The sequence below is a fragment of the Carassius gibelio genome, chromosome A16 (assembly GCF_023724105.1).
Source record: "Carassius gibelio isolate Cgi1373 ecotype wild population from Czech Republic chromosome A16, carGib1.2-hapl.c, whole genome shotgun sequence".
NCBI classification, from domain to species: Eukaryota; Metazoa; Chordata; class Actinopteri; order Cypriniformes; family Cyprinidae; genus Carassius; species Carassius gibelio.
In genome coordinates, this window is record NC_068386.1 from 14,587,567 (window position 1) to 14,615,003 (window position 27,437).

At 37.2% G+C, this 27,437-nt stretch overlaps 3 protein-coding genes across 4 annotated transcripts in view; 2 read left to right on the top strand and 1 right to left on the bottom strand.

Moving 5' to 3' along the window:
- Window positions 1-173: 173 nt before the first annotated feature.
- LOC128030001 (protein S100-A16) lies at window positions 174-8,791 on the top strand. The gene is made up of 3 exons (XM_052617453.1): window positions 174-321; window positions 7,362-7,489; window positions 7,930-8,791. Exons 2-3 carry the CDS (start codon window positions 7,370-7,372, stop codon window positions 8,086-8,088), a joined length of 279 nt encoding a protein of 92 aa, XP_052473413.1. The 5' UTR covers window positions 174-321; window positions 7,362-7,369; the 3' UTR covers window positions 8,089-8,791.
- Window positions 8,792-9,875: 1,084 nt separating this feature from the next.
- s100t (S100 calcium binding protein T) lies at window positions 9,876-11,811 on the top strand. Of its 2 annotated transcripts, XM_052619254.1 has the most exons (4): window positions 10,117-10,180; window positions 10,640-10,681; window positions 10,951-11,116; window positions 11,200-11,804. In XM_052619254.1, exons 3-4 carry the CDS (start codon window positions 10,952-10,954, stop codon window positions 11,374-11,376), a joined length of 342 nt encoding a protein of 113 aa, XP_052475214.1. In that variant the 5' UTR covers window positions 10,117-10,180; window positions 10,640-10,681; window position 10,951; the 3' UTR covers window positions 11,377-11,804. The 2 variants fall into 2 exon arrangements, with proteins under 2 accessions (XP_052475213.1, XP_052475214.1); XM_052619253.1 differs by lacking the exon at window positions 10,640-10,681 and having other exon boundaries at window positions 9,876-10,180; window positions 11,200-11,811.
- Window positions 11,812-14,182: 2,371 nt separating this feature from the next.
- The window catches only part of LOC128031140 (neuronal acetylcholine receptor subunit beta-2-like), a 35,159-nt gene continuing 21,904 nt past the window's right edge, over window positions 14,183-27,437 (bottom strand). Inside the window, exons 2-6 of the mRNA XM_052619380.1 lie at window positions 23,956-24,101; window positions 23,016-23,060; window positions 21,822-21,931; window positions 19,305-20,436; window positions 14,183-15,688 (exon numbers count right to left, since the gene is read on the bottom strand). Coding sequence (XP_052475340.1) covers window positions 15,536-15,688; window positions 19,305-20,436; window positions 21,822-21,931; window positions 23,016-23,060; window positions 23,956-24,101 — 1,586 coding nt within the window. The 3' untranslated portion in view covers window positions 14,183-15,535. The remainder of the gene's footprint in view (window positions 15,689-19,304; window positions 20,437-21,821; window positions 21,932-23,015; window positions 23,061-23,955; window positions 24,102-27,437) is intronic.

Consider the following 27,437-nt stretch of genomic DNA (forward strand, 5'->3'; position numbering starts at 1 on the left):
ATGGCTGTAGATGAATAAAGAAAAAAAAACAGTTTATGTGGTTATTCACTTCCTAAACCTCTTCTCACCTCTCACCTCATTTTCCAGCGTGGTTATGACAGTACACTTTCAGGGGAGTTATGTCCACACAACACCCCTCTTGAGTAATATATCCTGTTTTCCCCACCCATAAAGTTATGGGTATCCGCCCAGTGATTTGATGGGGAAAAAAGCTACTTGGGAAGATTGGAATTCGCAGAAGAGGCATTTTCATAGGCATTGTACTTGCTTGAGTTAGAAGAGGCAAGAATCAGCAGAAGAAAGGTTTTGTTACAAAACTAGGTAAGCATTCCAATTTGATCCTAAGAGGTTTAAAGGACAAACTCTGTTGTTTATTTGATGGGGTGTTGTCGGTTTAGATCAAATAAGATGTTTTCTTCTGGGTAGACTATTATAACAATTTTAACTAGGCGTTTCTGAGTTTAGAATATTTGTCATTTATTTAACTTGTTTTGATATCCTTAGTAGTTTTAGTTGTTCTCTCAGTCTCACCCTGTCCTGTTTTCTAGTTTTAGGTAAGTTTAGAGCGCTTTTTCAGCTGGTCAAACTGGTCTGTTAGCTGGTTTAGAGTGGCTTTTGTTGACCATATTAAATCAGCTTGAATTGTGGAACTTTAGCATCAAGTTAACAGGGTTCTATAAATAAACGTTCGTGGTTAATGAAAATGTGCCACTTTCCGTTTAATCCTCCCTGCTCTGCGTCAATATTTCAGCCCTAACGCGCGAGCGTGGGCTCACTTCTCCGATCACTACAAGTAGAAGATCCGATTCCGTATAGAGGTAACGCGAGCCCTTCTCCCTTTACACCAAATAAGAAATCAGAAACCTGGTATTTATTAATTCAGAGCTTTTTCTCAGAGCGTACTGGCGCTTCTTCTGCCGCAAATCCTCCGCGTGAGGTGAATGGATTCGCTGCTTATTATGCGCCGTTTGTTGTGATAAGCCCTGCAGTCGACCTTACGAGAGTTTGGGGTAAATGCACTCGATCCTTAACCGGACGAAGCACGACCTCAATGTGTCAGCGGCGACACGGCTACCAGAACGGCGTTAATTATGAATACAGAGATAAGACAGCAATAGTGGGAGCTGACTGATAACCTACAGAGCTCGAGACTACTTGTTCACCGTTGCCTTCAAGTCCTGACATCCTGCTACAAGCTGAGGAAATGAGTCACACTTCATGGAGAGATAGAGAACAAGCTTCTTGTTCCACGTTTACATACAATGGAAAAACGAACACCGCCTTAAAATAAAAAATACTGAAAACTACTCTTAAAGGGACAGCCCACTCCCAAAATTAAATTGCGTCATCATTTAGTCAACTTCATGTTGTTCCAGCTGTGACTGTCGTCACTCACTTCATTGTATAGAAAAAGATGACTGATATTACATATTATGATTACAAAGTATAAATTCTTCAGAATGAGCAATGAGTACAATTAGTACTTTACACCTATGCATACATACATACATATATATATATATATATATATATATATATATATATATATATATATATATATATATATATATATATATATATAATTTATTAAATGAAATGCCTATGAGGTGTCCGCTCAGTTAAGGAATCAGATCATTCAGTCTTGTTAGAGTAACGAGTTAACTGTGAGAGCTGTAACTATGATCTTTTAAGAACATCTTAAAGAAATGAGCTATGAAGCACCTGTCTGTCTGCACGAGTGCAACAGTTATGTGATTGAGAGCTGAACATGAGAAATGTGGACAATGCCTTATCTATTCTGTCACTTTCTCATCCTCATTCTTTACATTTTCATCCAGTGATAGTTACAAGTTTTTTTCCAGTAACATCAAGAAACTAGGGCAAACCACAAGTAGTCTGGAGGGACATCTAGAGGAGCAAGAATGGAATGCAGCTCATTGAAGAAAACTGTGAGGAGAGCACACTTATGAGAGATGTGGTTTTTCTACTATTGCATTTTTATATCCCCATTGATCAGAAAAATCATCCAGTTGACCTTGTTTAAGGGAGACACTAGGTTTTATCCACAGTCTACTAGGGCTGTAGTACTCGAGTCCGGTCTTGGACTCGAGTACGGACTCGAGACATTTTTCTGTCGTCTCGGACTTGTCTCGGACTCGTTGAATTTGCACTCGGACTTGTCTCGGACTTGGCCATTGGACTCGCCAAGTCTTCTAGTTGGTCTCGACCGAGTCCAGCAAAAAAATAAAATAAAAAATTTCTCCTTCAAAACAAAACCACATTTGCATGATGTCGCGACTGAAAACGTGTGGAAAACGCTAGGAGCGCCGCTCTCCTTATTTCCAAGCTCTTCATGATGACGCAGAAGTTTCAGCAAAGAATAAATGGAATTCCAGCACTTAAAATCACTTGCAGTAGCTCTGCTAATAGATTCATTTAAAAAATGGCTATACTTGTACAAATATGATCATCTGTTTCTCCATCTTGCCTTAGCTTTCAGTATTGTTCCGGGAAAGGATGTGCATGACCAGTGGTGCACATACTGCGACCTGAAAAGTTTAGATGTTTCTAATTTAATTTTCTACCTGTTAGATTGTGTTTTATTTAGGCTACGTCTACACCTAGATAGCCTTTTTTTATCAATAAATGCGTATTTATGTATAGCCTTATGCAACAATTACATATGTAAATTTTAAAAACTTTATATATGACATTACATATTTACATTTTCATGTAACAGCCAGTATTTGTATCTGTAACAATCACAAATTTTTTCCTATCTGCATTCGGATACAACATCGTACAGTTATTTGATAAGACTGTTATGACTTTTTATATATTTTTTCGTAGTTATCACTGAACAAGTATGTCGTGTTAAACTGAAATAATTATTAATTTCTAAAATAATATTTATCATGCAAGCAGAGAGATGTCATGACAAACGTTTAGTGATCATCTGAACACGACTGAATCCATTCAATGCACACATTCTCATTACGCAGAACACTTTGAGTGAGTCTTAATGTTAATGAACTTCACTAAACAGATGTGTGTGTTCCGCGCAAACCAGCAAAAGGTAAATATGCAAACATGTAGGACAAGTAGACAATGTATCCGTATCTAAGCTGATTATTAGCCTACTCTTGAGAGAGAACTGATTTGGTTTTTGAGAGACTGAGACGCGCAACGCTGCTGATTGATTAGTGAGCGCGCTGTGCTTATTCCATTCATTCGTATCATGGAAGCCTAAGCTTTCAATATTTGCCTTTTAAATATATACAAATAATATAACGTGTAGCTATGATGTATTATTATAGGTAAAATTACTCTTGCAACGCTCTGATTTCTGAGAGATAAACAGAGAGGCGACAACAATGCGGTGTTTGATTTGCTCTCTTTTCACTCATAAAGTTTACATTCATTCACTTCTGGCGCTGATGCCCTGGCTCACCTGTTATCTAGCAAACACCAGACTGTGTCAGCTTTAGCCGAGTATTCAGGCAGAATTATTCCTTGAGCGTTATTCGTTTTTTAAGTCATTATCCTTGCCATTCCGAATAAGGTATTCGGCTTCAGGCACAACCCTAATTATTACATATTTTATTTTTACATGCAACATAGATAAGGTCATATAGTAACAGCTGCACGCAATATTGTAATTCTAAAATTCACGTCGTACTTGCAAACACTTTGTGTGAATTATGGTTAATGCATGCTGGAGTAGTCGATTGTTTCCGACAGAGCTCGACTAGTCTATGCAAGCACTAGCACAGTATGACAAAAATGTCGCTGTATTTGTGTGCGCATGCCCAGTAGAGCCAAACGTATCCATTCTAGCCTTGCTGCGCGCATTTGTCATATCCCGAGCTTTGCGTGTGTCTGTGCACTGTGCCAATTAGGCATAGTCATATACATTTTTGACCACAGATATAATGTCAACAAAAAATAAAGTACATAAAAATTATTTGACCTTACAGTTCCAAACTTTGTTTGTTTATCCAAGTTTAGCTCCCAGGGTCGGACTGGGGGTAAAACCAGTACTCATTAGCAAGGCCCCAAAGGAAGAGAGGGCCCTTGAAAAGTATGAATCTGAAATATATATTTTTTACCTGGATATTTTCATGGGTGGGGGGCCTTGGGCGCCCATCAGGACTGCCTATAAATAGGGCCCAGGATCTTGTTTAACGCCCCTGTTAGCTTTAACCCTAATTATACACACTTGAACCTAATCAAGCTCTTACTAGACACACTAATCTTCTAGGTGTTTTAAGGCCAGTTGGAGCTAAACTTTTCAGGACATTGGCCATCCAGGATGTAGTTTGGAGACCCCTGTCTACACAGTTGTTACTTTGCACATGCTTTTTGATCATTACAAATAATAATGTAAAATGATTTTCTTAGAATAGGAGATATGCTTTCTCTCGCATCACAAACATTATCAGTAGTTAAGTATGTGGTCTTGAAGAGGACCCTTTTTTCTTTCATTTGGACTCGGTCTTGGACTTGGACTCGAAACTTTTGGACTTGGACTTGACTTGGACTCGAACCTCTTTGGACTCGGTCTTGACTCGGTCTCGACTAGTCCTGGACTTGGACTTGACTTGGACTCGACAAGGCCGGACTTGACTACAGCTCTACAGTCTACTGGCGAAGATACTTTTGAAAGTATTTGATGGTGACTGTTTGTGGACTGCAGTCTTAACATCGTTCCACAGATTTTCAGTGAAGTTTAAGTCTGAGCTCTGACTAACCTTTGTCTTTTTTTTTAACCACTGTGTGCTTTTGGTCATTGCCATGTTTGAAGGTAAACATTTTTCAGAAGATTTTCCTCAAGAATTTGACAGTATTTTGCCCCAACCATTTTTTCCTTCTGTCCTGACAATTGCTCAAGTCCCTGCTACAGAGAAACACCCCCATGCTAATTCAGTCATTTGCTCTCCAGTAACCGAATCCATTATGTTTAGAATTTTTTGGCATTACATGCACAGCTTTCTGGCCTGCTTTTAGTGCTCACTTCCATTTGGCAGGTGGCACGTATTGCAAAGCATCTCATTACATGAGAGTTTGTTTGGGTCCCTTGGGACTAATCACTAGGAGCCCCTATCAATAAGCCCATCTGATGCTTCTGCCTTGTCTAATCAAATATGAGCTTGAATGTCACCTAACGAGTGCATCTCATTTAAAACAATGACAACATTTTTCAGACAGACACTTCTCCGTGGCAAACACATGCCTCTCACACCCAAACAAAATACTTAATACAAAAAAACTGCAGCAAGTCTTTTATTCATTTTCACCCAAGCCCTGCTCAGGCTTCTCTCTCTCTCTCTCTCTCTCTCTCTCTCTCTCTTTCTCTCTAATTAGGTTAATAGAGGTCCATCAGTAATTGGGAGGATGGCAGAGCAGTGGTGTAGTGTAATTATTCAGGTGTGACGTCCATCAGATGGAAGATTTATAGGGTGGCCTATAGAATTACCTATATGTCACACGCACATTAAAATCACATTGATTTTGTGCATGTATGTGAGTGCTGCAGCTCATCTCGAGGTAAAATGGAGGCCTCTTTCAGACTGGCAGCAAAATCAGTTTTTCTGCCCAAAACTTTCTCTTTTTTTTTTTGTAGTCTCCACAAAAATAACGAAGAATGCACAATATATTTGAAACATATCACTTATCATCCAATATTAGTATTTTGGTTTTGTTTTTGCTTTTTTGGATATATGCAATTGTGCATTGTGATTTTCTCGGTTTTTATATTTAGATAAGCTTTTCCATCGTATAGGCTAATGCTTAATTTAATAAGATTGTTACATATAATCTTCAGCAAGTCTCAAAATGATTTTTTCTCATAATCTACGTTATAATTTTGTAATGTGTACATTTACATGAAGGATTTTATTAATCAAATTAGTGTCAAATTTCAAGATCAGCTTTTGATCAGCATTGTCCATATCTTGAACATTTTTGTATTGGTATACACTGTAAACCTTTTTTTTTTCAGTGTATTTGTATTTTGTGGAATTGTGGCCTTCACTGGTGTTGTATACTGTACCTTGTGTTTGTTATGGATAAGCTTGTTAAATGTCACTGGAAGGAAACCCAAATTAGATCATTAATTATTTGTTATTGTCAAATATGAGATAGAATCTACAGTACAGGAATATGAAATGCAGTAGGCTACACTTTATTGCTTTATTTGTGAATTGGTAAAGAAGTTAAAAAGGTGTATTGATCCAAGAGGAAAGGCCTGTGTGAGTGGGCATCCTTCAAAGAGTGTGTATGAGCTTTTGTGTTTGTATGTTGTTGGATGAGAGAGAGAGTGTAACAGACATGTAGCAGGCAACCCCAGGGGTAATGTGAGCCTGTGGCCTGAGTGTATTGAATGTCCGTCAGAGATCACTGGTTCCATTGTCTTGTGGTATACACTCCACAGCTCCACACACTCTTTCTCTGCTCCTCTCTCCCGCCTCCCTTCTTCATGCTCTTTAATTATTCTAGCATCATCCCTCTCCTCAGGTCACTCATTTTCCAGTGCCTGCCCTTCCTTTTAGTTTGCAGTGTTTTATGATCTTTTTTTTTCTTCTATCTCAGATACCACCATAACCCTTCAGAAAGTCTCACATGAATTCCTATATCACTCTAAATGAAAGTAAAAGCCATCATTTTTTACTAATGTTAATGAGAAGACCATCAAAGGAAGGGGAAAGTTATTTTTAACTTAAGTTATAAAAAACATACATTTATATTATATTATATTATATTATATTATATTATATTATATTATATTATATTATATTATATTATATTATATTATATAAGTAAATATATTTTTACTCTATTATATTATCTGGCCATCCATTCAAGGTGTATACCTGTTATATTATATTATATTATATTATATTATATTATATTATATTATATTATATTATATTATATTATATTATATTATATTATATTATATTATATTATATTATATTATATTATATTATATTATACAAGTAAATATATGTTTACTTTATTATATTATTTGGCCATCCATTCAAGGTGTATACCTATTATATTATATTATAAAGTCATACTCTATGTTTATATGCTGTGTTTAGTAAAGCTAGAAATTACCCCACAATGTAAAAAAAATATTTTTTTCAAAGTTGTAAATAAAACACACATGTACGTTTGTTTCACAACCAAATACTAATTGAAGAATTAAGTGTATTACTCTTACTGTAATTAATTGTAAAATTTACTAGCGATTTCTGAGTGAAGTCACTTTTTTTATGCATATGAGGTGCACATATTGTGACAAAATGAAAATTAAATCGATAAGTGCTATAAGTGATGTTCTTCTCTACTTTGTGCAGTTACAAATATGGAGGGTGCCATCAAAACAGTTGTTACGCAGTTCCTGTCTTCAGCACGAGGAAAAGAGAGCCTGGGGGCGAAGAACTTCCAAAAGTTAGTCCAGAGTCAGCTGGGGAACATCCTGAGCGTAAGCAGAGTTCCTACATCTGTCCAGATGTTTTTCATTTTACTCCATTTAGTTGACACACAACATGCCCGTGGACTGCTAGATAAAGATTTTAGTTTTATAGTGTATACACGTAAAAGTGAATGTGTTTGTTAAATTGTTTAATCACACTTTTGCCTTCATTATTTAATTTTAGGTGGTCATGTCATGTGACAGTTAAATTAAAAATAAAAGTATTAAGCTCTCAATTAATATGAGGTCATAAGTGCTGCATGCATGATAATTATAAAAGAATTAGCTGAATTAATTTTAAAGTAGTTTTAGATGAAGTATAGCATGTCGCACTACAGAACACAAAATGTCAAGACTGCACTTCATTGGATGTCTAGATTCCATGGACTAAGCTTGATTGGGCTAATGCTAAATAGTTGAGGACTTCACGCTCTCTCTGTCTCTCTCAGGACACTGACAGTTCTTCAGCAGTGAAGGACATGATGAAAGGCCTGGATGACAACCAGGACGGGAAGGTCAGTTTCCAGGAGTACCTGACGCTGGTGGGCTACCTGGCCAACTCAATGAGTGAGCAGAAAGCACAGAGCACTGCACCCGCTGAACAATGAGAAGCCCAAACGCATGGATGACACTGACAATCATTTGTAATGCTGGAGTCTTGCACCAGTATTCATGGTAAATAAGAGAGACTGGGGCTAGTTGTCACAATTCTTACTTACTAAACTGTTTTTGCTTTATCAAAAAAAAGTATCAATCATTGTTTTGGCCAAAACACACTGTATTAAATTGTGTAACAATTACCGTAGCTCAATATACATATCAAAGCACAACTCTTTAGCCCTTGTGACTTCCTGTTGTAACAACTAGCCGAGGTCTTCAAAGCAATCTAAAATCTGCAGTGATCTGAAAACACACTTAAAGTCTCTGAAATTGCAATGTACTCGCATTTATGAAATTATAAAACAATGTCTGACCTGTGGCCATGTACAAGTGCCAAATCAAGTAACCTTTTGTTGCATATGTTTTTTTGTTTTGTTTTTTTTTCCTTTCCATGCTTTTGCTTTTTATTTCAAGGCTCCTGTATTTTCATATATGATTGAATTGTTTTTACTGGCAACAAAATATGCTTGATAAGTGCTTAAAACAAGGCATGACTGATGAATGCAAGCCATCACATTTACTAAAAATAGATGCAATGTCAATGTTGTATACACATCAGATTCGTCCATTTAAAAAAGTGAAATTTTACATTACTGGAGAAGTGTTTTTGTATATCCTTTCAATTAAAATATGGAAAAATGAAAAAAAAAATGGAATTATAGTCATCCTTTAACTTTCAGACATGTAATAAAAGCTAAAGATCATGGTGCGCGGGGTACAGCCTGTGCCCTAGCATGAATACATGTTTAATGTGTACACATTTTGTGTGTTTGGTAGTGACCTTTGAATTTGGCCATATATGTGTGTGTGTGTGTGTGTGTGCGTGTGTGTGCGTGTGTGTGTGTGTGCGCGCGCGCGTTTGTGTGTTTTCAGTCCCAAGGCTTGGCTGACATATGTGTTTGGACACCGTTTGCTTAATGATGATTTAACACCTGTGCAGCAGTATCAGGTGTGACAGGACCACTTGTAGTCAGATGCTCACTCAACACACACACACACACACACACACACACACACCTGAGCACCTATCAGCACCTCTAAAGACCCTTAGGTTGTTAGTAGCTTTTTGTTTGTTCCATGTAACCTTGTTTGGCCTGTAACATGTTCAGAACTCAGACATCTGACCCTATTTCATCTTATGTTCCATTATATATAATTATTCTAGAAAAGTGCAACAAGAAATTAATTACAGTTAAATAGACTTACAGTATATACTTATATAAATGTGTCTGATCGATAGATAGATAGATAGATAGAATTACACAAATATAGATGACATTAAGAAGTTTAACTTATAGCTAATTATATTATATAGCTTATAATTACATAACTTACATAGATAATATAGTCATTTAAATATAAAAAGAGCGTGACTGATTTTGAGTATAGCGATGTTTGTGTCATCAATTACAGCAGATAAATCATTTAGTTCAAGGTGCTGAACTATCACGTCTCTAAAAGTTTAATGTGACAAGCGGCAGTACATATAACTAACCTTTAGGATCAAACATATCTGTTTACCCAAAAGCTCTTCTTTCAGGTAAGGCCAGGTTTTCAGAGTATGCTTGAATACATGAATGTTTTGTATGATTAGATAAGCATGAAGACATGAGCGGTAATGGCACAACCATTACATGTACATTTTATACGTTTTAAAGAAAACTGAAATTGAATTGAACTGAGTGTCGATCAATAAAACAAAGCAGGAAGTATGTGGCTTGTTTTCATTTGCTCAAGTTACAGTCTAATGCAGAGAACTTTCTCTCTTTCAATTACAACGATCAACATCACATTTACTCCTTTTTTCGTACACTGTTTTCGTGCATTTCTTACATTGTGAATGTGTAAACAGAGAGGACAAGAGGTGGGAAACAGCTGGGTAGAGACAAATGAAGGATGGATGGATGAAGGGAGGAGGAGTGTAGGGTACGATGGGAGGAGGACCAAGTAGGTATATAAGATGCTGCCCATCGCCTCGCATCTCCACCAACATTCATCTCTCCTCAAGAAACAGAAGAGCATCAGTCATCTAACAACAAGGTAAGGGGAAAAAAGGATGGATGTTTACAGACTGTAATTGTGAATTTTAGAGTTACACGCTAGATGAATTTCATGCTACCTGATATTTCTAATGAGCTTTTACACCAGACTGTTGAATAAAGGCCTTGCACAGACAGAACATGCTTGGTCACATCATATGCTAAAGAAAAGTTTGATGCAAAGAGCTGCTATTGGATAAAAATTCCACCTCAAGTTTTGCGTGGCTTGTGGCTCATCTCTATAATGTATCTGAGGAGGCTTTTCTTCTCTTCCGAAGTTATTTTTGCCAACACAACCCAATGTTTATCTCTTCAACCATCAGGACAGGACTAATCTCAAACCCAAGGCAATGTTTGGTTAAATATATATATATATGTGTATGTGTGTGTGTGTGTGTGTGTAGTGAGTTGTGGGCACTGTTGGCTCAGATAACACTTAGCTGAGTAACTTCCTCCGCAGGTTCGGAGTGTTTTCTCCAGTTTAGGATTTCACCCTTATCAGGCAAGTCACATTTTGCTTCTGTAGTTAAGCTAAGCTCCTCGGAGGATGATCTGGAGGGGGAAGCATGTTATGCTGAGAATATATTACTGCTTCTTTTGCAATGTTTTTACTGTTGCGGTCTAGAGAAAATGAGTCTGCTTCATGCTTTTAAACATTTTAAATGAGCCAGAAATACTCCCCCTAAAGAAAACCTTTCGTGCATTTTTGAGTGCATTTATAAGCCTAAATAGAGTCGCTCGCTACATTGACCAATACATCTTTCTTTTCAGAATGTCTAATATTCTAAACTCAGAGAATGCCTCCACTCTGGAGAACGCCATGCAGCTGATGATCCAGACGTTCCACAAGTACTCTGGAAATGAGGGCGACAAATATACTCTTAGCAGGCAGGAACTCAAAGAGATGCTCACGCAGGAGCTGGGCAACTACCTTGGGGTAAGGAGAAAACAGAGTTTTGATTTCTTTGTGGAAGTCAGATGTTTCTGATGAACTTTATCTGCACCTCTCTTGCTCCACAGAACGCACAGGATAAGGACGCGGTAGATAAAGTTATGGGAGACCTGGATTCAAACAACGACGGTGAGGTGGACTTCACAGAGTTCGTCATCCTCGTTGGTGCCCTCACTGTCGCCTGCAACGACTTCTTCCTCGAGTATCACGAAAAGGATGGAAAGAAGCCTGAAAAGAAAGAGTAGAGCTGCATTTCTCTGAACAAAAGCCAACACATGACCAGAGAATGGTGATGAGGGGGGAATGAGGGGAGAAGGGGAACGTGTATGCGTGTATGAATCTTCCTTAGGCTACTGATACTATAAAAAGTTTCACATCATCTCTGCATCCATGCAGTCCTGGGTACACAAAACCTTCCACGAGACACAACATGTTTCCGTCCCCTGAACCTATTAGAAATGAAAGCACTAGGAATGAGATTTTGACATGGTCTTTGTTGAATATGTGAATATGTGTTTCTTCCTTTCTTTTGTTTATTAACAATTGGAGTTTTTAAAATAATCTCTCCATATAACAATAAACTGCAGATTTAAAATAAATGAGGTTGATGGCCTTTTTTCGCAGCAGACGGAAGAGCAAGCTCGTCAACAAAATTAGGCTACTGGTGATAATAGTTTGTTAACGAACTGTCAACAAATGAAATATTAAAATTAAAAAATACTTTTTGGACAAGAAACTAATAAATAAATAAATAAATAAATAAATAAATTAACACGTATTTTATTTTTATTTTAACCGTGTCATAATTACGTCACTTCTGATTGTTGCGTATGCACTTTCTGTTTGCGCGCCAGATTTAAATGAATACTTACTTTACATTCAGTTTTCACATAATCACTCGACTGAATATTGAAGCCTTGGAATAACGCACATGAATCATAAGGACTACATCTACGGTAGGCTACTTGAAATGATAAATCACCTTACATCTGCATCTTCTAGATTATTATTCTGACTTGGAGAGAAATAAGGGGGGAGTAGATTTTTATTTTGGACCATCTGTTCCCTTCTTTTTTTCTGCAACAAAGTATTATTTCTTAATACATATTTTATATTGTATATATTTTGGGATAATGTAAGAGCCATATTTGTAGGCCTGTAGGCCTAACGTTATACTGACTAAAATGAATAAATATGAAATAACAAAACACTGACTAAATTTAAAGAATATTTTCGTCAAAAAACAAAAAGGACAAACGAAGAACTGATAAAAACCATGATAAAAACGAACACTGATAGTAAGAGTCTTGACCATTAGAGGGCAGTATTGAATCAAAGCTGGGGTTAGACAGGAAAGGTCTTGGGTATTTGTCTACAAGTGTGTGCAACTCTTTTCTTCATGTTTGCAGATAGTCGCTTACTAAGTTTAGGACAGACTGCATGATCATGCTAATTTTTTATTCAATAAAATGATATCTTCATGCATTGTACATGAAGCATTCACTATTTTCGTCACCAGGGATGTAGGAACATACAAAAAGCAAGGTCCTGTTTTATGTAGCATAAACTGAAGGTCACATTAATATAATATGTGGACGTGCATCTCTAAGCTGCTTCCATGAAAAGTTGGGTTAAAGAGCTTTCATAAAGGAGGATGCGCAGCCAACTTGAAATAAGACATGAATTTATTATGTTGTCAGGAGGTGGCAGTGCCAACGGATGTGAGTTTAGAGACTGGTGAACAAGTCCTTGAGCAGCAGAACAACACAAAAGTCCTCTAGTCCATCTTCTTTGAAAATTTCAACAGAAATGAAAAAGACATAGTATTCAGTGCAAAACACTGAGTTTGACTTTCCCTAACAGAGAAATAACAGTGTTATTTGTGCAAATAGGCCAAGAATTGTCCAACACAAAGAGATGATGAATTTCTGATCTTTATTTGACCACACAAATGTGATTGGTCAGCCAAAAGAGGGAGGTGAGGATAGGAGATGGGCATTTAAGTGCCATTAGTGTGAATAAGACGGTGCACACTTATTGGCCAACACAGATATTTTGACACAGAATCATTGTGATGTCACACTTCTGGATTATTATTGCATTATTGAACAGGTTGACTTGATTGTGACATAACATAGGGAGAAAGACTCCTCCCTTTGTCTCTTCATTCCATTTTTCCTTTGATGAATTAGAGAGACTTAAGCACTTATGGTTATGAAAGCCGTTTTGCTTGCTCTCATGGATAGAATGCTTTAATGAATCGAGACACGACTCTGTGTGGTGAATACTGACTTATGTCTCGTTGTTGATGTCACGCTGTGAACACAGACATTGTGAGTCACTGGAGACTTCCTGCCACTTGGAGCCAAAACAAAGACAAGAGTAATGCATTCATAGTTTGACTTCCACCCTTATACTGTTGCATTTTTAAAAGCTAACGATCACGATATGTTAATGTGATAGAGCAGCTGTACTATGCGGCTTTGTGGTTTGTAATAGGCTTTTTGCAGAGCACTGCTGGTGAGGGAAATATGAGAGGAGAAGAAAGACTGAAAAGGCAAAGCATGAGGTCATTTGAAGCGCTCAGGAAATATAGTCGAGAAAAAATGTTAATCCATGGGTTAACATGTTTGTATAATCTGCTTTCTGGAAGATGAGTTTTGGAGATTCCCTGCTTAATGAACCATATGGATGAAACTGATAGAGAAATCCACACTTAAAGTCTTAACTGACAGCTAGTGGCCCTTGATTTCAAAAGGGTCAAATATGATATACAGATAGGAAGAAGGATATGGAGGCTTAATAAGCAGAGGAAAAAGTTAGCAATGATATTGCCTCACTATGTTTTTATGAATTATCACTAGGTTTTATATATATATATATATATATATATATATATATATATATATATATATATATATATATATATATATATATATATATATAAACCTATATATTTATTTATTTATTTTAAATAGTAAAATTTCACATTATTACAGTTTATACTATATTTTGGATCAAATAAATGCAATCTTGGTGATGAAACGAGACTTCTAAAAATGTACAGACCCCAAACTTTTAAATGGTAGTTTTCTCTGTATGTATGTATGTATGTATGAATATATATATATACATATATATATATATATATATATATATATATATATATATATATATAATATATAATTATACATACATACACACACATTTAGTGAAATATTTCAATCAAATGTATTAAAAAGAGCAGAGAGTACTGTAATTCTGCAAATAAATCAAAACCAAATTTACCAAAATACTTAATAAATAAACAAGAAGCACAGAAATGACAAAAGACAGAAAGGGAATGAAATGCAAGCAAGTGTAGGAGGCATAATCATAATAATAATGCAATACTGCTCAGAATTTCATCATGGCAACTTTTCATGTGTCAGTTTGGCCTTCAGCATCTTCATTTTGAACTCTGAATTGCGTTAAGACTCATCCGTCTATGTATTAGCCAGTCTGCCCGACCACTGCAGACCTCTGTAAAGTAGGGACTAAAGGGACTCATTCAGCTCAGAACACATCTGTTCAGTGTTGTAGTAAAAAATCACATAGCTAGGGAATAATTTATTGGGTGGGAGTCTTGTTCTACTTCACAATGGGCCACCTTTTTTGGCAATTTTAACTTTTTAAAGTTCCACTATATTTAACTTTAAAGTATGACCGTATCTTCAGTCTTTATACATAGTCACTGTCACTCACATCTCACCAGGCATCCTCCCTCTTGATGTTGTGTGTTCTTGTGTTGTGTCATTAATACAATCCACACATTTATTATATTTATAATAATAATAATAATACAATACTGCATCAAAGCCCATTTTGAAGGACCAGACACTTGTATGTTCGCACAGAAATCAGAATGTTGTTGCAACACATGGATCATGACAGGCTACTAGACCATAAGAAATAAATGAGACAGATGTAACAATGAAAATCTGATAGAAATGACGAGAATTTAAGTTCATCCCAGTCTGATTAGCTTGCATGTACAGGTAACAAGTCACGTGACTCTTGAGGAAGTAGACTGCTCGTTTCGGAGCTTGTGGGCGGTGGATGGCTTTTCTATTTGCAGAGAAGAGTGCTGATTGGCTGCTGAGCAAAGTAAACAGGTGTTTCCGTTCTCTCCAATTGGCTTGTGTGGTTTTTCACCTAAAAGAAGGGGAAGGTGGACTGGATAAGAGGCCTGAAAGAGTATCCTGGACTAAATCTCCACTCTTTGTGAGATTCCAAAAAAAGTTTGTATAAACCTAAGGTTAGTCAAGAGTGACATTTGCCCTCTCCTTCGGCAGACCCCCCCTCCTCCCTTCTCCCTCCTATCACAAATGATGGTGTATAGCGTCCATTGTTGTGGCGGGTCAGTCAGCCGGGTGTGCTGGTGATAGTTTTGGCTGTGTAGTTTTGGAACAGAGGCTGAAGGAACATCCCGATTGTTCCAAAGACACACACAAACACAAAGATCCAGAGAAACAGACGATCGATCACCATGGCGACATACTTCCAGTCCTCACTCACCTGTAAGATAAAAAGAAGAGCAGATGAAGGAGTGGGCCGATGGATGGTTTGAGGGATGTACAGCAGGGTTGGCATAGTTAAATAAAATCTAAACAAACCTTTTTCGTTAACTGAAATAAATATGAAATAAAAATAAATATTAGATGAAAAACTTTCCAAAATATTTTCATATCTAACGCTTATGAGTTTTAGTACAAAAATGATTAAAACTAAAACTGAAATAAAAAATGTAAAATATGTAAATAGAAATATAAAAAAGTAACCTAATAATAATGACAATAGCTTATAACAAAATGATTAAACCGAATACATAAAACTGAAAGCTAATTGAAAATAATAATGTTATAATCTAAATGTTATAATAGTATCTAAATAATATTAAAATAACTGATGTGAACGCAGTGAAATAATTCCCTTCAAAAGTTTGTCATTATTTGCTGCACACTATATTTTTTTTTATCAGGCATTATTCCAAACCTGTATACTGTTATTTTCTGTAATTATTTTCCATTCGCTCATTTTCTTTGTTCTCTAAAAATTGACAAAAATGCTTTTACAATGAATTTATGCTGAGGTAGCTAACGGGAAAAAGAACTGCAATTGGAAAATAATCCATTTAAAATTTGTCAAGACAAACTGAATGTTGGTTTGGGAGTCTTGCTTGAAAGTTTTAGAGCTTTTAAATTTGAAGGTTTTGTAGGTCTTTATATAAATTTATGAACCATTTTCCAGATTTCTATTACCTGTTGAATTTCCTTTCCCAACTCTGGTATAATGTGTCTCAGATAGCCTCGTCCCTGAATGGCGATAAATACTCAAAATACTCAAACAGTGATTGACTGCTATACAGTGGTTTTTCAAATAAAAGAAGGGGAAGATGGACAGGACGAGAGGCCTAAACGAGAATCCTGGACTAAATCTCCACTTTGTGTGAGATTCCCAAAAAGTTTTGGAAAAACCTAGCATTAGTCCAGACTGACATTTTCCCTCTCCTTCAGCAGAAGTGTTCCATGGCCAATGGGTTTAGAACAACCAGAGACAGCGTGAATAATGACAGAATTTTCATTTTTGCGTATCACTTTAAAAAGGTGAAATGTCAAAAAGATTTGAAGATGTCAAATGTGGGAGACAGGACATAGATGAGAGGATGGGTAAAAAAAAAAGATGGAGAGGTAAACATAAGATGGGAAGTTGCACGTGAATGTGTGGGAGTGAGTGGGAGAAGGGAAGAGAGAAGAGGGTGAAGGAAAAGGTTAATGTGAACAGAGACTTCATTCCGCCACACTGCTCTGATGAGGTGAGACACAGGGGACATGAACCGTAACCACGGCAAAGACTGCTAGGGGAGTTGGCATGGAGACGTCTTGTTTCCATGGGAATGAAACTGTGTGCAGGTTGAGATGATTGACAGAATTACTGAGTGCTGTTAATTTTAACCCATGTTGACTGTGTTTCTGCTCTTAAGGAGAAACCAACTGCTCAAGATTACTTAAAAATATTGCTCTAAAAAGTTCTAAAAAATATATTTCTGACTGTTTTATCTACACAATAACATCAAAATAATGTGAAAAGATATAGACTCGCCATAAATCTATTAATACCTCTTAGGCACTTTTCATATTATAAAAGTGGCGCATTTAAAACAGTTATAGTAATATAAATATGGATTGTATGACTCATAAGAGATTTTTTTCAAATGAATATTTTTAGAATTGTGGGTGTATATATAATATATATATTAGTCGGAACATTTTTAAGTAATGGAATATATTTATTTTTAATATATTTGTAATGCGCCTAATCATTTTGGTTTTCATGTTAAGAAATGGATCAGATGTCTTCTATCACTTGGCTAGTAAAATGCACATCTCTGTGAAAAAAAAAAAAAAAAATCACCTAAAATCACATATAAATCACCTCTAGTATCATCCAGCACGACTGCTGCTCTCATATGTGAGTAATGCTGAGATTCAGACGGTGTTTGACAGAATGGGACTGTAAGCCATTTAAATGCCAACAGTGAGTGTAGTGCTGATGTGTAGCTGTGCTTTGGCTAAAAACCACATCTCTTTTTTAATGCTTTAGGACTTTCCTGTCAAAGCCTCCACATCAGAGATTATTAAACCACAAGTGTGAAGCTGCATATTGATCTGAGTGTGTCTGTGGGAATGTGTGTAAACTCTCACTGAGCTCATAATGAATGTCTAGTTTTGAATCAGGTCTGGATGATCTTATGCTCACTCTAACAGTTTTAGTGTAATTTCTAACTTTGTTTTAGATGTAGTTGCTGAAAAAAGTATGTAATATTATAATATAATTTAACAATTAGTGATTTGAACTTTGGCTTGCTTCAGTTCTGCTTTTCTTATGTCAGTGTAGCACTAGTGTACCAACCCATCTTTTCATTTTTACAGTTGAGGAGATACAGATCCAGTCACTCAGTAAGAGTAAAAGAAATAGAATCTGGACACCAGTGTTAAAGCTACAGTATTTGCCAAATCACCTATAAAAGGTTATAGGTGATATATGATGTCTGGATGACAATTAAAAACTTTTTTCTTTGTATTGTGATCATGATTATATAGTTATTTGATTAACTTTACATTACAATGCAGTACTTATTTTCAGTATGGCCACTGCTTTTTTTTTTTTTAAATGTCATGCTATAGTCTTTAAGTATGCTACACATCCAAAATGAAATGAAACTGCCTTCCTGATTTAAAGTGCTGTTGATTTATTGTAAATCAAATTTAAATGAGTCTTCTTAGCAGCATGCAGGCTGGTAGACTAATTAAACCTCTGATTCACCACATAAAGAAGTTGTGTTATAATGTTGCTTAAATTCAAGTCATTACAAAGCCAAAAGACTTTCATTCATCTTTGAAACACAAATGAAAATATTTTGAATGAAACCTGAGAAATGTTAGTCCCTCTATTCAAAGTCCATACCAAAACCTTTCTGCTTCAAAATGGTCATGAAAATGTATCTTCAGACACATGATCACTTTAGGTGATGAGGTGCTTTACTTCAGGCTTTTATTCACATTTAAACACTGATCAACCCACATGACATTCGTATACTGTAGTTAAAGTGAGCTTAACCACACTTGATTAATGCATGAGAACAAACCTTACGGGTCAAGTCTGCATGGACTTTCTGGAAGGACAGAAATGTCTCAGGTTTCGAAGATGAACAAAAGTGTTCTGGTTTAGACCAACATGGGTGAGTAATTTATGACAGAATTTTCATTTTTGGGTGAACTACAGTACAGCATGCCTTCAAATTTAATTGTATAATCGCCACTTATTCCAATAATCAAAGCATGCCATTGTCAAACTGCATTTATAATTCATTGCTTATTCAATAATGTTAGCAGGCCTAATACCATTTAAGCTGCTTAGCAATGAAGTTATTTTGCTTGAACAAGAGGGAATGTTTTCATCTCATATTTCTAGTATGAATCATCAAGCTGGTTATCACTGGCACTACTCTATCATTTAAAACACAATGATGAACAGAAAGTATTATTTAAACTATGAATGATAGCATGCTATAGTTGCTAATCTGAAAATACTCATTTGGACATTCAGATGATTATGAAATAGAATGACTCACACTACGGTCGTCATCCTCGCTCTTCATGTGGGTTGCGATGAAACGGACTCCGTCTACAGCCTCTTCGAACCCTGGGCAGGCCTGGGCCAGCAGAGCCTGGGTGAGGACCGTAGGGGGCTGCGGCTTTGCCCGAGGTAGAGCAGAGCTTTGCAATGGATTTGAACCTCCTTCCCTGGCCTCTCTCCCTCCTTCCCTTATCCCATTTAGTCCATCTGTCGACCCCCCTCCACCACCCCCAACACCCAACTCTGCCCCAAACTGTTTAACTGAGGCCCGGTTTACATAGCATGTGCACGCTTCATTGTTCTCTTTGCTCCCCGATGAAGAGCCACCCAGGCCCAGCCCTGCCATGAGCCCAGCTGCCAGACCCCCTCTCCCACCTTCCTGCTGTTCGTTGGCACGCCGGCGTTGGCGCAAACGCTGCCGCTCGCTGCTGTTGCGTGGCTGCCGCATGAAGAGCAAGGCGGGTAACTTGTTGAGGAACACCAACTTCACCCATGGAGGCATTGTGTGTGTGGTGGGCGACCGGTGATGCACGTTCAGCACGCACACGCTTGTCACAATGGAGAATGTGACAAGCACCATGGTGAACATCAGATACTTCCCGACCAGAGGGACGTCAAGAGACGTGGGCGGCACGATTTTGGAGATCAGCAGCAGGAACACAGTGAGGGCCAGGAGCACAGAGATGCAGAGTGTCATCTTCTCCCCGCAGTCCGATGGAAGGTAGAACACTAGGATGGCCAGCGAGGTGATGAGGACACAAGGTATGATGAGGTTGATGGTGTAAAAGAGGGGTTTGCGCCGGATGATGAAGTCATAGGTGATGTCTACATAGGTTGGGTCTGAGGGGTTCTCGTTTCGACGGCCGGGGAGAGCAATGATGTCCCACTCGCCGCTGGGTGTGAAATCGTCCATGCTAGCCACATCCGCACGCAGAACCAGGTCCACTTCTGTGCGGTCATAGGTCCACGAGCGGAAACTCAGCGTGCAGTTCTGCTGGTCGAAAGGGAAGTGCTTCACCTCAATTTTACAGGCACTCTTATAGATCGCTGGTGGCAACCAGAAGACACTTCCATCGTAGGAAACGACAGCATTGGAGTAGAAAGACACCTCATACATGCCATCAGCACTGATGGGAAAGGAGAAAGAGTGGTTAAGAGATGGTTTATTCTTCAAAGTAAGCTTTATCAGTAGCATTTGTGGCATAATGTTGATTGTAACATAAAATTATTAAGGGGGGTGCTTTCACAGTTGGTTCGATTGCCTGGTCAGAACCCAAGTACAATTGATCCCCTATCCCATACCTGGATGGGTTCACACGGTATTTTTGGTTCTGGTACGTTTGCGTCATCAGAGTGGCAGCTATTTATCCCTTCTGCTAGGAAACGACTATGCAGGAAAAATGGCGACATAAATGGATAAAGGTGCTTGCTCACCTCACTTCTGTACTTTGGATCCTGAAAAACTGTTGTTGTTTCCAAAGCACTAACACATAACGGCACGTCTGTCTATTTGTCACAAATGTAATGCAAAGAACGCGCGAGTCAGTTTCTGCTGAAGGTGAGCGGTTTGCAGCACTTCAGACACGCTTGTCAGGAAAGTGAGACAACACATGATGCACAGTTTGGCCTATTCATTTGTCATCAATAGCGGTTCACTTCTGTGATTTAATACAATTGTGCATTTACATCAGAAATAAACTGCACCAGAGTTTGCATATACTCTACCCCATGCAGACCATCCCTTAGACAGACTCAGGTGTGGTTCGCGTGTGTGCAGCCGAGTTAAAAAAAAAAGCATTCACATTATCCAAATGAAACAAACTCTGATGTCAAATGAAACCAGGTGCACACCAAAAGTGCTAGTGTGAAAGCCCGCTTGGGCACAAATTGATACAGTAACATAAACAGCAACCACATTTATAAATTTGTCTTTAAAAGGTTTACAATTATTTAGTTTAAATTGTCCTTTTTCAGGTGGGACTACTTTTCTAGGTGGATAAACTTTTGGTCATTTATTACTGATTGCTTCATGCAAACAGTGCTTTACAACTTCACAGTGGTACAACCTTTTGTAAGTTTCATCACATTTGCTAGGTATATAATCCAGAAAATATCCTAACAGTAGTAAAAAATTGAACTCCAATCTGCTGAGAACATTTTTCAAACCTTAGCGTTTGGGGCCTGTTTGTGGGTGTTTCTGCGCAAGGTTTATCAATAATACATAAAGACAAACATAGGAGAGAAGCTTGTGTTAATTAGGTTAAATTTAAAACGTCTTCCACTACTTGACATGACAGTGAAAGAGGAGGAACATGCTTTATTTACAGTGAGGTCAAGTAATGTGACACGGGAACACCACTGAGACAAAGACTGATAAGCAGGGATGATATCTACCCTCCAATGACAGAGGAAAGGAATAGGTAATGGAAAGAAATGATCAGATACGATAAAGACAGTGATAAACTGACTAGATCCATAAATACACAAAAACGGGGTGATCTTTGAGACTTACTTGTTGTAAAGAACAACATCAGGTAACCAAATATGTTTGGAGGGAAGACGGACCTTCTTCATGCCATCAAACTCATCTGGGTTCCATATTAGCCGATAGTCCTGCCACTCCTGAGGACAGAGTGAAAATAAATAACCAAGATCATCCCTGAAGAAAGCAATCCATTAGGATTAACATTCATGTCAACGGCAGAATAAACGGCTACTTTGAAGGCTGTCAATGGAGAAAGGTGTGTTTTGCAGCAAGATAATGTAGTTACACCTAGTAGCACAAGTTTACAGCAAAACCTTGACTCTTTGGATAAATCTGAAATACACAATCGATGTATAGCATTTCCCACCACATTTTCCTCCTCATGTTATGAAAATGTCATTTCCATTTCTCATTGACCTGTGAACAGGAGGTGTAACCAATTCTACATGCTGTTAAGTTCATGTTCATCTGTCACACACACCGCTGCTCTCAGTCAATTAACAGTATATTTAGCGTATGTATAAATGATCTGTCACTTTTCATTACTAATAGAAATGTCCTAATATACTAGATTAGAAGATTAGAAATAATGACTTGAGGCCATAAATGCTGCAGACTGCAAATGAGAGCTGTCAAAAGGCGTAGCCTAGCTAACGGTCGTCATATTAATACACACAAAAAGAGTGATAAATGTCTAATGATGGTCATTTAACACACTTCCTGATGGGTTTTGGTCAGATACTGTAACTAATGTTATTATACTACATTTTTTACTCTGACACACCAATCCCATACACATACACTCTGTGACAGAAAAAATGGAGAATGGGACAGAAAAAAGAGATGTGTAAGAGAGTACTGTATCTGTACAAACATATTTCCATGGGTTGTTTTGTATGTAAAAACAGCTTGTGAGATACTGATGATTAACTGACATTACAATTCAAACTGAGAGTGAATATTCTGCATATTCACACTCATACCCACATGTTTGTTTGTTTTTATAATTATGGTAGGAGAATTTTTATTATTGATACCTGTTGATATTAGCTATTTAATTGTGAATGTTAATCTAAGTTAATCTTTAGAAAAATGTATAATATTTAAATTTGAATATAAATCAGTGGAAAATCTACAACAATTATAGAAAAACAAAAGTGTCCGTAAAACCGAACATGTGGAAAATAAAATAGGGCATGAGTAATGTAAGTATTGACTGACCTGTGTAAGCCAGACGTTGGTGGTCATGATCTGTTCTCTCTCATGCTGTGTAGAAAAAATAGACAGAAAAAGAGAAACACAACATTAACTACAGCTTAATAATTTAAATAAATAACTATAATACTTTATAATAAAAATATACCTGTACATTTATTCAAATGTATATAATATAATATAATATAATATAATATAATATAATATAATATAATATAAAGAAAGAAAGTATTCATCATGGTTCATAATTTGATATCTGCTTTTATTGACTTCAAGGCTACATTCCTAAGCATAATGGTTCTTTTATGGATTAAGGACGATAAGAAGCACCCCTCCAGAGATGAATTATACAGGAATGACATCACTTTCATCCTTTCAGCCTAGGTAAGTGAGCTGTTGATTTACAGTCCATTACAAGCATGAAGGAAGCATGTAACCGGCTGACAGCTGAGCAGTTAACTTTAAATGATGAGTGGTCAGTAAGCATGGGAAATTTGCTGCACCTGTGGGAAAAGAGCTGGCTATTTCCTGTTGTCCATACTCACTTCTTACTGCATACTGACATAATTTTACTACATTTTATTAAATCATGCTAATATAGAGGCCTCTGAGCCTAAGTTCATTATGTCACAGCTCCATTCAAGGCCTAAGTAGGCTTAATGAGCTAAGACACCCAATACCACATTGAAAACCAACCAAATTTGGAAAAAGAAGAGATCTTGATTAGACAAGAGGGTTTCATTAAATGCTTTGGCTCTGTCACTGCTGACAAATTTGATTGAACTCTTCTGAAGGGAACTAGCATTATGATTAAGTGAAGTACAATTTGTAAGGATGATAAAAGAGGCACAGCATGTACAAAAACTAGACAAGTTTAGAGAAACCTTTATTTGCATGCATATTGTATGTAAATATGAGAGAATAAAATGTAAACATGTCTACTGACCACACTGATGAGCTGTGCCAGCGAGACCATTAACTGTACTGTCACCAGTTCTGAACCATTAGTCGCTGGTCGGATCAGTTTGTTGTAATGGGCTGGATTAAGAAGATGCTCCACCAGTCTCTCTTCTGTATCTGCCCCATCACTGCCTGTAAAAGATATACTGTATATCAATATGCATCCCACATTTCATAAATATTCCCATTTTTGGGTGTGGAATCTGCTGTGTTCCTGTGGCTCAGTGGTAGAGCATTGTATTAGCAGTGCAAATGGTTTTGGGTTCAATTCCCAGGGAACACACATACTAAAAAAAATATAAATATACCCTGAATGCACTGTAAGTCGCTTTGGATAAAAGCGTCTGCTAAATGTAATGTTATGCTGTGTAGTTTTGAGGCACAGCTGCAAAACACAAAAATCATCCTCTCAGGAGAACAGCCTGGATTCATGAATCATAACAAAATGTAACTCTTCATGGAAACCACAGAGAAAAATACAATAAACAGAGAAAGGGTGTAGAGCAAATCCAAAAATACTACTGACCTTAATGTGTATCAGTCACTCCTCTCTTCCTTCTATCCTAATGTCTCCACTGCTAAAAGGACATACTACCATAACAAAATTAACAATTCGTCTAACTTTCGCATGCTTTTTAAAACATTTTCCTCGCTCATTTGACCTCCTCCTCCACCTCTTGCATCGACTCTAGTAGCTGATGACTTTGCCACGTTTTTCATTAATAAAATTAAAAACATCAGTGGACAATTTTCCACACCACAATCCGTCAAGCACATCTGACCAGCATCTCTGGTCTCCACAGAAATCTTTGTCAAGAGAATGGCAAAGAAACTGTCTTTTGTACATATATATGGACCAGAATGAACTCAAAAAGACTTATAAATGAATCAGTCCATCGCTTCAATCCATATTCATTTATGTGTAACCCACACATTCGACTATCATGTTATAATCACTTAATGTGTATGTCTTTTAATAACTATGTGATTGCTTAAGGATACATGGTCATGTCTAGTATCTACGTAATCAAATTTGCTTGCTTGAATTAGTCCAGACAATCATTTATTTGTCACATGTATCATATTCTGGTTATAGGAATCATGTCCAAAATTAGACCCTGCAAGAGTGGGAAAATTCAGACCACATGCTTGGTTAGATAAACATATGATTTATGATACCCCCGAGCCAAGACAATATCTGTTTTGTCAAGACAACAGTTGAGGTGTGGCCATCAGGCCAGTTTAAATACTCAGGACACCATAAAATCTTGCTTTTAGTCATGCCTGCTTTTAGTATGCTTTTAGTTTGCTTTTAGCTTTTAGCTTTGCTACCTAGCTTTAGCTTTTAGCCATGCTCTTAGTCATCACTGTCAGCTGTTCCTTGAGCGCGGTTCCAGCGTGCTTCGGCCTGCCCGCTGCTACTTAGCCACGATGAGAAGAAACACCACCTAGTCTCGTCAAACTTTACTTCTTTTCTTTTCCGTTTGAGAGTTTCATGTTCTGAGTTAGGTTTTGTAATGTCTAGTTTCAACTTCAACCCGCACACACAACTCCATCTTCAGCCAACGCCCAAACACGGGTTTCCCAAGACGTCACTTCAACGACTACTGAACTTCCAGCCAATCAGCGACATCGGAAAAACAAAGGGGACTCCCTTTTCACAGGAGACACAAGTAACCTCCAGACTGTGACCTTTACTGGTGTATATAATATAAGTTTAACCTCATTGAGGAACTCAATGCGAGGGCTAATTACGTGATTGATGGTTGTTCATGTCTATGCAATTTAACGTATTTCTGTAAACTTGGGATTCCATATTTCCATTCTCTTAAACTCATCTTTCCCTAACTTTCGATCTTCCTGCAACTTGTGTGAATGTGTGAGTGCGTGCGTTTATGTGTTAGATTAGTTTATATGTCTTAGATTTATCTAATAAATCCTTATTCATATTGAAAACAGAAGTATCTTGTGTTTTGTGCTTACAAGTTAATGTCTTAAACTGCCGATCTTGTTACTGTGCTAACTGATAGTGTTTTCACTATACTTTGGATATTAATATCCAGCGCAGATTTGATGTTAAACGGCTCGTTCAGTGAATCGCAGGGCGTCTCAGTGATCAGCCGTGAAACAGTGATTCTGTTCAAATTCCCTTTAAAATCTTAAATGATTCCCTTTGAGCTAAATTGACCTGTTTCCCTTACATCCGCTTGATCCTATTCCCTCTCATCTCCTTCAAGCCATTTCTCCTGCAGTTGTGCCTGCACTCACTCACATTATTAACATATCCCTCCACACTGGTGTTTTTCCCTCAACATTTAAACAAGCTCGTATAACTCCACTACTTAAGAAACCAACCCTCAACCCATCTCTTTTAGAGAACTACAGACCAGTTTCCCTTCTTCCTTCTTGGACCACTTCTCTTCTCTGTCTACATGGCATCATTAGGTTCTGTCATTCAGAAACATGGCTTTTCATACCACTGCATACACACTCAACTCTACCTCTCATTCTATCCTGATGATCCGACAGTAGCTGCTTGCATCTCAGCTTGTCTAACAGACATTTCTTGCTGGATGAAGGACCATCACCTTCAACTCAACCTTGCCACGACAGAACTGCTTGTGGTTCCAGCAAACCCATCATTTCACAATTTCACCATCCAGTTAGGCACATCAACCATAACTCCTTCAAAAATGATTGATAATCAGCTACTAACTTTCTCAGACCACATTGCTAAAACTGTCTGATCTAGAAGATCAGGCCCTTTCTTTCAGAACATGCTTCAAAACTCCTTCAAGAATATTCAAGAATTGACTTAAAGCACATCTCTTCTATTTTTATTTGACCCTCTAACTTTAGCACTTACTATTCTAATTCTATTTTTAAAAAAAATCTAACTAGCTTTCTAATCTTTTTGCAGTCTAACTCTATTATTTTTATTTATTATACAATTAAAAAAAGCAACAAAAAAAAAAGACCTCTAACACAAGCTTGCTCTATTCTTTTTCTATTCTGTTTTCTTTTTATTTGTTATATTACTTAAAAGCCAGTGCTACATGTACTGCATTTAAGCTAACTGAGACTTGTTATAGCACTTGTATATCATTGCTCTTTTGTTGATCTTGATTGCTTCCATTGTCCTCATTTGTAAGTCGCTTTGGATAAAAGCATCTGCTAAATGCCTAAATGTAAATGTAATGTAAATGTAAACACATAAATGACTCAGTGACCAACAGATAGGGAACAGCAGCTTTCACAGGGTTTGTACAGAAACTGCAAAATGAAATTCCAGGACTTTCAAGGACTACCTTTTTGGTTTTCAAGGACTAAAATCAGAGATCTTACTTAGCAAACTATTTTGTTATGACCTTCCAAATTCTAATAAAGTAATAAGACAGCACAAAAGCATGGCAACTTTAACATTTGAAAGGATATTATGACAAAGTTATCGCTTTCCTTATTCAAACT

Bases quoted from the DNA above. Each gene is read 5' to 3' on its own strand.
- LOC128030001 (XM_052617453.1), top strand. From the start codon at position 7,370: ATGGAGGGTGCCATCAAAACAGTTGTTACGCAGTTCCTGTCTTCAGCA. The intron at 7,490-7,929 runs GTAAGCAGAGTT...TGTCTCTCTCAG, and splicing joins AGCTGGGGAACATCCTGAGC to GACACTGACAGTTCTTCAGC.
- s100t (XM_052619253.1), top strand. From the start codon at position 10,101: ATGCTGCCCATCGCCTCGCATCTCCACCAACATTCATCTCTCCTCAAG. The intron at 10,181-10,950 runs GTAAGGGGAAAA...CTTTCTTTTCAG, and splicing joins ATCAGTCATCTAACAACAAG to AATGTCTAATATTCTAAACT. The intron at 11,117-11,199 runs GTAAGGAGAAAA...CTTGCTCCACAG, and splicing joins AGCTGGGCAACTACCTTGGG to AACGCACAGGATAAGGACGC.